Here is a 12,547-nt window from a genome sequence, read left to right on the forward strand (position 1 = left end):
TGCACATAGTTAAAATCCATGAATATGTACACATGCTCAGTTGTGTGCAGACTTTCTTGATGCATGAAATATGTTTGAACATTCAACTCTATAATCTGACTACAACAATTAAACATTATAGTCAGTGATTTGAATAAAAATTGAATTAATGTTATCCTTTTCCTAGAAAGAAAACACCTAGGAAATAATTACATATAACGTAAAAAACTCTACCCGCCAATTAATTTTCTTATTCATCTCTGTAACAGTGATTCCCATCCATCCATTTTCTAACTGCGTCTTCCGATTCAGGGTCACGGGGGGAGCCAGAGCCTATGGGTGCAAGCAATGGGTGCAAGGCAGGGTACACCCTGGATGGGATGCCAGTCCATCGCAGGGCAGATAGACAGATACTGTAGACACACACATTCATCTACCAGTATGTTTTTAGACTATGAGAGGAAACTGGAGCACTCAGAGGAAACCCACACAAACATGGTGAAAACATACACTCTCCATGCAGATAGCAATCCAAGTTTGGAATTAAAGCCAGGACCCCAGCACTACAAGGCAGCATGCTAACTACTGCACCACTGTGCTGCCATAAAAGGGGATATAAGTTGCTAAAAGTTCTACTAGCATATAATAGCCTTTCAGAAAAAAATTATCACTGAGTAATCACTGCTAAACAGAATATCCATTTATTTTAACTTAAACTAATTTGTTTTTGATTTTCACAGAAGACAGAAATTGGAGAGAAGACATGTGTACTACAAATTGAAACACATGTTAAATAGTATGTATTCAATGGATCCATCTTTAGAGAAGCATGGTGGTTTTAATGTTTTTAGCTGTTGAAACTTTTTGAGGCAAACAAAGTGAAGGAACAAGAAGAAACCACACTAAATGTTTACAATGATTCAATTGTTTTCAGTTCACTTGATTTGGATTAATTTAATTTCCAAACACCTCTACTGCATTCTAATGTTTCTCAATAGAAATTCTGGGAAGTTTAAGTTGCTCGGGGGGATGATTATTTTGGAATTGGAGACATTCTTAGGATCCTCCTTTCTGTTTAAAGGTTAGTCTTATTGCCTAACTCTTTATGTAATCTTGTGTATAAATACAAAGGCTGCCCTCTATGCAGGCTTAGTAAGGCATACCCAGTTCAGCAAGATGAATGTGTTTGTGGTATGCCTCACTGTGCTGGGTTTATCTTACCCAACAACTGTCAGCTGTCAGCCTCTGTGAGTATACTTTTATACTGTTTATTTATGTGAATAAAAATAAACATTTATTTATTTGACTGAATATTTATATGAATAGATGTTTGTGTTCTGAGAAAATATGCAGTAAGTATAATGTTTATGTGTTTAAGAGTACACATTTTTACATTTCAGTGGCTTATTACTTACAGAGGTAAAGGAAATTTCAAGGAACATAGATTTATTTACAGTAAAGGTTTAAATATAACAGATGTTTGGGAAAATCTATATAATGTTTATACTGAATCTGTTTTTGTAAAACTGTTATTTTTGAAAAAAAAAGATAATTTAAATTTTGTGAAATATGTCAAAATACCTTCCCTTTTTAGTAATTGTTTAAATGTATCATATTGAGGTAAAATATTTTAAAATAGTATTATTTTATTACAGATTCATCTAAAAATCTGTCCTCTATTAAGCCCATACTCCAATCTCCAGAACAAAGATAAAGATAAAAATTTAGTTTAACTAGTTTTGTCTGTCATTAGTTTTTGAGAGACTAGCAATGACCCTGCTAGTGGATTTTTTCCACTTTCATAAAATATCTAGCTGTGTTTGGTTGAAATATTTCAACAAAATGTGTGTAAACATATAATGGAATTAAATTACATAATAAAAGATTTGAACTACAGAGCAGACATGAATCACCCATGTTAACTGAAACATATTTCCCAAAACAAATTTTGTTTTGAAATCCATTTGAGTAAATGCACGGACCCTTCTTTGAATGAGAAGCATATTGTTGAAACATAAAAACTGCACTAATTTCACATATTGTATCTATAAACAGCATCTGAATTCCTTGAGGGTTATATTTGGAGTGGGTGTAAAATATTTAATGTTTCTGTTTCTGTTTTCACCAGTTATGTTCTTACTGCTCCCAATGTCCTCCGAGTGGAGAGTGAAGAAAATATACTCCTTCAAGCTCATGACTACGTTGGTGGAGACCTGAACGTGGACATTCTTGTGTTTGATTTTCCAGGAAAAAAGCAGCAGCTTTATGTAGGCAGTGTTATTCTGAAACCAGATCAATACCAAGCCACACACAAAATTAAGGTGAGTGTCAAACACAGCAGCTAACAGTTGAGCCCTTCTTGTGTTTTAGGAGGTTATAACACAGTATACAGCAGGGGGATCTTTGATATCCCCAGTCCAGCATGCTGTATTGGTATCCTTTAAACCTTCTAAAAGCCTAAAACAACTGAATTATTATCTATTAAACAATTAAAGAGGGTGTTTGTTCAATTAAGTAATTTAGACAATTTAACAATCCATTTAATGTAACCTATAAGAATAACTGGTTTGGGCCTCTCTATGACCATGGTATGCAATGTATATACACTGTGTCATAAAATAATTATATATTTCCCTTTCTCATCATTCATTGAAATTCTGGAATAATTGTGACAGCCTAAAGTCAGATGAAATTAAATAAGCATCTTAGTCAAATGCTTCTCTTAAATCCTCATTTTATGGATTGGCTCAGCAGTCCGTCTTGGGTGTTATGTTAGACCCTATGTGAAACGGTAAGAGCTGGAGGAAACAGGAGACGTAGTTCGGGGAAGACACACAGGGGTTTAATAGTGCAACAAAGTAACTGACAGTACTTAAGCCAGTAGCCATATCACTCTGCAACTCACAACTGGCAACCCACTGAAGCTAAGCAGGTGTGAGCCTGGTCAGTACCTGGATGCGAGACCTCCTGGGAAAAACTAAGGTTGCTGCTGGAACAGGTGTTAGTGAGGCCAGCAGGGGGTGCTCACCCTGCGGTCCACGTGGGTCCTAATGCCCCAGTATAGTGACGGGGACACTATATTGTAAACTGGCGCCGTCCTTCGGGTGAGACATAAAACCGAGGTCCTGACTCTCTGTGGTAATTAAAAATCCCAGGGCGTTTCTCGAAAAGAGTAGGGGTGTAACCAAATTTCCCATTGGTTCTTACCAATCATGGCCTCCTAATAATCCCCATCTATGAATTGGCTTCATCACTCTGCTCTCCTCCCCACTGATAGCTGAGTGAGTGTTCTAGGGCACTATGGCTCCTGTTGCATCATCCAGGTGGATGCAGCACATTGGTGGTGGTGGAGGGGAGTCCCCATTACCTGTAAAGCACTATATAAGTGTAAGCAATTATTATGTTGAACAAGGAAATAAAGACAGGCATCTAAATCCAAGTGGGTCCAAAGAAGGGTCAGGGCACAATCCATTAGTCCAAAACTGTGAGATCCATCCTCAAACGGCACAAGGTTAAAATTCTTGGAAAGGGGAAAACACAAACACGCAGATCCAGCCATTCAAAATGAGCAAGGTATGCTGCGTTAAAATACCGCAGCATACCGCATGTTAATTGAAATAGGATAATAGTATCTGGAAGCACCTTATAAAACCACCAGGTGGAGCTAATAAACCTTAACATCTCATGTACAGCATTTGAGCTTTCGCCAGAAAACCCACGGTTTCGGTCACTGCTGAGGAACAACCTTCTTCCAATTAAGAATTTAAGTTGTATACTCTTTATACTTTTAATTATTTAAAACTGTGTATTACAGCATGTTAATCATTAAACATTAAAAAGTCAGTATATTTTATATAAGCAAGATTGCTCAGTTGAACAAAAGTACACATCCTTCCACCTTCATCCTAAATAATTTAATTACGCATACATATTTTATGCATCAAAGTCTTTAACTTGGTAACTTACAGTTGGTTCGAGTTTTAATGTGCATGTTCTAACATTATTAAGCATATATTCTGCACGTCATAAAAAGTTATAATGTTTTATCCTTTAATAAGAATACATAGTAAGAATACCACTTGCTGTAATTGTAAAAAGATACATGTAGTGATTTAACATCACTTGATAGTTATATGAATATGAAATTGTGTAACTAAGTATCACAAGTGGACGTTTCAGAAACATTTTGACATTCATTTTTTTTAACTTCTATTGTCCTTGTAGTAGTAATAACTGCTACGTACCGAGCTACACCCTGGCGGTTCAATGTGCGATCGTAGCCATACAAACAAACAAACCGAAAGTAATTGCCCAGGTGCCTGCTTTGCTCTGGGAGGTTGTGTCTGGCAAAATTGGTCCGGGAGTGTATCTGGATTAATTATTATACATGATGGTTTTGTGTTTAAGCATTTCTTCATGGAAATCTTTAAGTTAAACAAGGGAGGGGGAATGGTTATTTTTTCACATTTGCCAGTAATCGCAGAACAGCCTATCAGCACGATGGGCAAACACAAAATAAGATACAATGATGTATCCCTGCCTAACATCGCTTGACTTTAAAAGCTGTAAAAAACTGGTTAAGAAAGCTGAAAACCACTTTTTATGCACAAAAAATGGGTGATTTTTCCTGCTCAAGATCAGCTTAGAATCTTTGTATATGCTGTAAGATTTTTACTTTTTATTTAAAATGCTTGAATTTCATAAACACAACACACATCTCATACAGAAAAAAAATCACATTCTCTTCTCTTCCTGTTATGTATATGAATAAGGAATCGTGTAACTAAGCAGCTAGAGTATCACAAGTGGACATTTTGGAAATATTTTGACATTCGTTTTTTTTTTTTACTTTTATTGTCCTTGTAGTGATAATGGACAAACCACTGCACCAAATGGTTCAAAGTGCAATCAGAGTATTACTTTGGATTTGTTTCTTATATAGTGAATACATAAAAATAGTTCACTCTTATAGCTTATAGCTTTGTGTTTCTGGATAAATTAAGTGATAGTATTGTGATTGAGGATTTCTTCACAAAATTCTTTAAGTTAAACAAAGGAGGGAAGAAGGGTTCTTTTTACAATTGACACTTTGAGATTCTGAGTGATTTAATTCCCCTCATTTAGCTGAAACAGATAAAGAAATCATTCAGTAGTTATATGGATTGGAAGGCACTCTGTTTTATTAAAAGACACTCTGACTGTGTCATACAGTGATATAGATGTGAGAAATGTCATCCCCATTAAACAATGTGCACATCACGCAAATCCTGCTTAACTAGAAGCATTGTAGAAGGTGATAAACTGTACATTATTTACTGGAGCACAGTTGAGTTCAAAGAAGAATCACTGTGAAGCCCCCCCTGTTTATTGGTACAAAACGTTGATACGTTTGTAAGAACTAACAGCTTGATGAGACGTCAAGGACCGATGCGCGTTTGTAACAGGGTTACTCACTGGAAATTAGACACAAGTAGAGTATTATTGTACAATGTTGTGTGACTCTGGTGGAAGTTCTCTGTAAACTGAAGTGTTATAAAGGAGACACATTGTGTATTGCCTCTTTTTACACTTGTAAGAACAGTCCAATGTAAATGTGACACAGAAGATATTATTAATAACCTTTAAAATATGAAGCTGTTAACTCTATTTCACACCTGCATGTCAAAATCACGGTTTCAAAATAAAAAAAAAAACATCAAACCTTTGATTGGATGAGAACGTCATGATTGTTTTGCAAGGATGTGAAACGTGACAATTTGTTACAGTTACCATCAGGAGAAAAAAAAGTTTATTTTTTATTTATTTGTGGCTGCTGCAGTTGAACCTTTTGCAACGGCTGGATACTTAACACTTCAAAATTGCTTTATTAGTCTATCCGTGGGGGGAAGGGGGGGAGCTCTCTTTGACAGCTGACACTCCTCCATATGCTTAAGTGTAAAAATTATAATAACACCAATGTAAATGTCATATGTTCAACTTGTTGAAAATAAAAATGGTTGTAAAGTTCTCTAAAACTTTCTCAGCCAAGAACGAGAATTCACATAGTGAGCTGTGTAAGCATGTGTAGGCTGCAAAAGATCAGCTAAAGAGGGAAGAAAACGCTTTCAGAGAAAACAATGTTTCAGGTGTGAAGAATACAGAGCCCCAATTCAATTGCAGCCTAAATGTTTCCCAATACACCCTGCCCCTGCTGCGATTGGAACATACACAAACAAAGCACTGAAACCTTTACAGTAGATGGGCAGGTGTTATGTAGGAATAGTACGTAATTCTGGCTTTATGAACTCACTCCTGGGATTTGATTAATTCAAAATACATTTTTTTTTAAATTGAACAAGATACTATATCTTGTTTATATAAAAGTTATATCACTGTGCAGAGTGATGGAGACTTAAATGACAAGCACTACCAGCTTTTTCCCTTCCCTCTGGTGTGAGATGATAATGCATTGACTGGCATGAAACAATCCCTCCCATTTTTAATCATTCTGTGTCCGAATCAAAGCGGGTGAGAGAGAGTAGGAAGAGACACAGAAAAAAGTGTATCCTGTCTTAATTTCAAATTATATTTTACCTTCATTTTTTTACTTTATAAGTTTGTATTTTACTTATTTTTTGATAGTCATATTCAACATATACTGGAACAAAGTCTTGTAAATTAATGTTTTTACATGATGTGGAAGAAGTGCAACAAATTATTACATTGCGAATTTTATTATTGATTCCTAATATGCTAACACTTGACTTTCTTATTTAGATGTAAATAAAATATTGAACTAAGTGTGACATTCAGAAAAAACAATCGAGAATAGTCTGTGGTATTTGTATAGATGAAACTTTTCAAAATGTTTTTCAAAAATAGAAGCTGTAGAACGGTCTTTACTGTAAGTGGACGTTGTGGTATTTTGTCAGCAACCTTTACAAACATTATTTTATTTCTGTATGGAATGTGTGTTGCGTTTACAAAATTAAAGTGTTTAAACAGTTTAAGAAGTAAAAAGAACTAACAGCTTACACAACGACTCTAAGCTGATCGCGCAAAAAAAACTAATGATTTTTCGTGAGTAAAAAGTGTTTTTAACTGATTTATTTAATAACGTCTTTTCGTGTTGATTTAAGTGTCCTTTCAGTTGGCTTGCATAATTAGAATGAAATAACTTGGGGATATTGTTATGATTTCTCTATTATTATCAAATCCCTCAACTCGTTCACTTGTGATTATTTTGGAAATATTTTGACATTTTGGTTCTCAAAATGTGGTACATGTACCAGGAGTGATACGCAGAGTGCCGCCAGCTGGTACGCCATATGACCCTGGAACTTTGTTGTGTTAGTTAAACATGGAATACAGAGGGAGTTTCAGAAATTAAACAGAGGTCTGGAACACCCTGTCTCAAAAATAGACGTTTAATACATTGAAGTTTGTGAAAACAGTGACAAATCACCCCAAACTAAATATTTTTTTTAAATACAAGCAAGTTTGAAATTATTAGTTATTATTACTAAATCACTTAACTTTGAATGTGTTGTCATATTTAGAAATACCAACAAATTCAATATAGTGTCGATAATATTTATTATTTTAGTTTTTTAAAGAAATGTTTATTTGTTAAAAGAAAAACTCAAGATCTGGGTTCAAACCCCCAACCTCCAGCATGCAAGTCATATGGCAAAGCCATTACACCAACATGCTGCTTGACAACTTAAGCTTTAACTGTAAAGGGCAGGCAAAAAGTTTCCAAGTAATTGTACTATTGTAATAATTTGAGTTATATGAATATAATTATATAATTATTAATTTATTTAGATACGGGATTACATATTATATTCCCTATTAATCAAATTCTAAAAAGTATGCATTTTTTACTGCAATAACGAGCGCAAGTATTCATAGAAAAGAGTAAAACATTATAACGTTTTATGTAGTATATAAACTTAATGTCAGAAGGAGCATGTAATTTTTTTTACAAAATAACCACAGCATGTAACCGAATTAAAGACTTTGATGCTTAAAATGTTTATGAAGTGGAATACTGTTGTGTATTTTTAAATTAAACTACCACTAACAGCCTAAATTCCTAAATTAAAATTTTTATGATGTTCACAGATGTTATGTTCCTCTTATTTTTATGCCCAGCTACCAACATTTCCCCTTAGTTGTAAAATTCAATATTAATATTCAGTATAAGCAGATTTAAACAGGGACATTAAATGAAGCAATCATTTCACTAACAACCAATGCACCACGAGTGCCCCTGTCGGTCATTTTGGTCAGCCAATCACATACACATACTTCGGTATAAAGCGCTACACTTTAGATAATTTCGCACAATACACTGTTTTACTGCGCATTTTGAATAGCTGCATCTGCACATAAACAAGGATAACAGGGCGAGGTCCTCCAGGTCCCGGGCTCAAAGGTCAGGCGATGTTGGGGATGAGGCCTTTGCCCTCAAGCATGCAGCAGCCTGGTGATAGGCGGGCTTCGCGACATCTGAACCCTAATGGTGAGAAATGAGCATTGGAGGCACTGGGATTAAATAGAGGGAGACAAAACAAGGCACACCTGGAGAACATACCAGCAACCACACAGTAGTGTGGAGTAGTGGAGTGCCGTCTAGGTGAGGGATGTTGACTGGCATTTTGGGTTAACCCCCAGGAAAAAAATTAACATAACTTCAAATTATGTGTGTGACTCTATGTTAACCAAGACAGCTTCAAAAAACGCCAAGAAATTATATAGTTTTGTCCGCAGAAAAAAATAAACTCTTCAGCAACCTGATTACTATCAAAGCTCAAGAATTACAATGTAAAAGTGCTTAATACTGCTTACTGCTTACTGAGATGGATCCTCGAACCAAAGCTGGTCAATTGCCTTGCCCACTAGCCTCCTCCATCACATCTCTCCAGGCATCTACATCAATTTCCTTCTTGTCAGCATCTTTCACTGAGGCAAGCCATCTTATTCTAGGTCTTCCTCATGACCTCTTTCCCTCAATATTCTCTTCTACTATTGGTCCAACTTTCTACCTTCTTTTATTAGGTCTTGATCTCTTCTCATTACATGGCCATACCACAGTAGTCTCCTTTGACACTAGTAACAATATCAGGGTCCTTATAAAGCTCTCTGTAATTCTCTTAAGACACTGTTTTCAAAACCCATGAGTTTACTCTCCATCTTTTTAGTGAGAGTCTAAAGCTCTGCACCATACAGTACTACTGGCTGGATTATTGTTCATAACTTGTTGATTTCAAAAATCACTAACTATCCTCTTCAAATCTCATTGAATTGTACATTCAAATTGTACATACAAATATTTTGGTTGTATTTTGGTTGTAACTTAATCCACCCTTTTCCATTGTTTCTTAAGACATAAAAAATCTTACTAGTCATCACAAATACAATTTGAAGAATTTGTTTGAATGATTTAATGAATTCTTCTTCTTCTTCTTCCTCTTCTTCTTCTTCTTATTATTATTATAAATTCTTGTTATACCGACTGCCACTATTCATTGCACTTTCCTGGAATACATCTATGACTAATAATAAGGACCCCCTGTAGTAGTCAATTAATACACTCAGTACTGCCATATAAAAGTATATCTTTTATGGTTGAAGTAGTTCAAGTAGGTAGCTGCGTCAGCATGAGTAGGCTGCAAAGGAACAGGTAATGGGTTTATTCCATGCTGAAAAGTTAAGAAAGGAAACACAACGTTTCAGTCTGACACCTGAAGAAGGCTCCAGGGCCGAAATGTTGTGTTTACTTTCCAGAATGGAATAAACCATTTACCTATTATTATGGTTTACAGACATAAAAAAGAAAATGTCCACTATGCCACGTAGCAAAATATAATACAGAGATAACTACATAGTGTTTTGTGATACTGCTGAACACCATAGAGTATTTTCACCAATTGATGAGTTCACTATTAACAATCACCTGTGAAAGGGCTTATAAATACTGGAACCTTGGTCCAGTACCAGAACATGAGAGACATTATGTTTAGAATTATAGTTGTTTCAAATCTAATGCAGTGTTACTTGTATTATAGGACTTACACATGCAAGCTATTCAGTGTTGTTTGTACTACAGACATTGATGTAAAAAACAATGGTGAAATAACAGTTCCTCCATTTGTTGTAAAATGAAAATTAACCAAATCTTGTTGGTCTTCACTGGCTGTTGACTTCGTTTGGTTTGGAAAGGCCTGAAATTTGTATGATTCGGAAAACACCATTGCATTGATCAGTTACCCTGATTACCCTGATATTTTAATGAAGATAGACTTTGCACAGTGAAGAATGTAACAGCCAAAATACATATTGACTTATACATATGTGTTCTGTGTTTGGTATCAAAACAGCATGTAGATGGAAGTGGGTTTTTTCAACAAGCTATGGAAAAGCCTGCAATAAAGCCTCCTGTACTTAATTTGATGTTCATTATGAATTTCCTTGTGTGCTGAACCCTGAGAACCCTGGTAGAGTTTCTCACACACAAAGTTGGAAATTATTTAAAACCTAAATTCCAAACATGAAAAAGAGACAGTTTATTACCTGCTCTGTACTGCTTTGGTAGGGTGGGTCTTTGACAGCCAAGAGATTCTTAAATTTCAGAGCAACAATAATTCCTAAAACTTGCCAGGCACTATCAGAAACTAGCAGGCTTTCAGTGAGGGACAGAACCCTCTTTCAATCAGCACTAATTTTACTGTCAGATACGGTGGAGCTTGCCACACTGCAAAAGATTAAATTGAATGAAATCAGATGAAAGTAACTGCATGTCTTCAACCCTCCTGTGCAGAAGACTTAAAAGATTAATGACTCCTTGTTCAGACAGGATATAGCAAAAGTCATTGCTTGATCCTTTTTAAAGAAAATTACAGTATATGAAATGACCAGATAATGCAATAAGGAATGAGTGCCATTTTGACTATGGTATGGTCCCGTAAATACTAATTATTTACTTGAACAAATATACAAGTAGATGCACCATTTTTTTTTTCTCAATCTAGATTCCCGAGGGATCATTTAATAAAGAATCCAAGCTTAATCAGTATGTATACCTGCAAGCCAAATTTGGAGGACATGTAGTGGAGTCAGCTGTATTGGTTTCTTTCCAGTCTGGATATATATTTGTGCAGACAGACAAATCTATTTACACTCCCACTGATACAGGTAAGAAGGCATTATTTATTGTAAAGCAGAATGACTAAGAGGCTAATTTATTATTTTGATATTGATATTATTATTTGATTATTATAACTACTGTATAATTGTGGATTCTATAAAGGGTTCAACATTCACCTGAGCAAATAAATGTTGTTAAAATAACATTTGTCACCACATTTAACCATTTTTAGCACAAATACATTCAAAACCTGTAAAACATAGAATTGATTTTAGAATGGTTTTACTCAAGTATAAAGCTCATCATTGTACTGTACACTTTTTTTTCAAATTGTACATTGTGTAATAATTGTATGTATAGTTGTTAGGGAATTCTGCATTGAGGCATCCTGACATTATAATTCCCACCCAAATCTCATTAGAGACTAAGAGTGTTTTAACTTTAATTTTTTTATATTGTTAAAATTTGTTTAAAAGCATATTATAATATTTTAGTTTGATCTTATATGAATTAGGATTGACATTTACTGCAACTTTGTTTAGTTTTGTTTTCTCTTCGTAAAGTTTTAGTGATATTTAATCATGAATGGCAGTATAACAACTATAAAACTGAAAACACAAACTATACTGTAACTAAAATAAGAATATAATCTTCTATGCACTTTTCAGTACCACTGGCACCTTTTTTGTAAAAATATTCCACAAAGCAATGCTAATTGATTATTTTACATGAGAAATAGTGGGTCTTTGACAGCCAAGAGCTTACATTTCAGAGAAACACTAATTCCTCAAACTTGCCAGTCAGTATCAAAATGTTTTTTTATTAAAATCAATTACATAGCTTTACTTGAATTGTATCTATAACGTAATAAAATAAAGAAATACTATATTGTATATTTCACAGAGATCTTGTTTTTCAGTTCTTTATAGAGTTTTTGCCCTGACCAATCGTCTGGATCCTAGTAAAAGTTCAGTTTCCGTTGAAATCATGGTAAAGTATTTATTGCTCTTATTTTACAGAATTAAACTAAATCAGGAATGGACCATTGTAAAACTGTTAAGTTTGCCATTAATTAAGCAGGAATTTTACCTAGTTTTGATATTTAGGCATTTGCAATGTTCAGTTTGTGTAAATGTATTCTGAAACACTTCAGAAATGTAACCTCTTAAAATACCTAGTATGATCATATGGGTAGTTATGATGTGCGAAGATTGTGCAATACTCAGGAAGTCAAAGTCAATAGTCCTTTTGAATTGCCAGTATTATTTGTTTAATATTTATATTTAAAATGTTTGATTGATGCTTTGAAGCCATTACATGTGAGTTTTGCATTTCTTTAGTTCATCTGTGTTTTTATATGTACATACATATGTATTAATTTATATATATATGTATGTATTGTATGAGGACTCTTGAGACATGAGCTGTGTCAGTGTG

The 12,547-nt window shown here is 34.6% G+C and overlaps 1 protein-coding gene across 1 annotated transcript in view; it reads left to right on the forward strand.

Annotated features, from left to right (window-relative positions):
* The first annotated feature begins 1,136 nt into the window (after positions 1-1,136).
* Positions 1,137-12,547, forward strand: part of LOC148650214 (complement C3-like) — an 81,260-nt gene continuing 69,849 nt past the window's right edge. Inside the window, exons 1-4 of the mRNA XM_088603785.1 lie at positions 1,137-1,226; positions 2,108-2,300; positions 10,995-11,157; positions 12,030-12,100. Coding sequence (XP_088459911.1) covers positions 1,156-1,226; positions 2,108-2,300; positions 10,995-11,157; positions 12,030-12,100 — 498 coding nt within the window. The 5' untranslated portion in view covers positions 1,137-1,155. The remainder of the gene's footprint in view (positions 1,227-2,107; positions 2,301-10,994; positions 11,158-12,029; positions 12,101-12,547) is intronic.

This window comes from Lepisosteus platostomus, chromosome 13 (assembly GCF_059453375.1).
Source record: "Lepisosteus platostomus isolate fLepPlt1 chromosome 13, fLepPlt1.hap1, whole genome shotgun sequence".
Taxonomy (NCBI): Eukaryota; Metazoa; Chordata; class Actinopteri; order Semionotiformes; family Lepisosteidae; genus Lepisosteus; species Lepisosteus platostomus.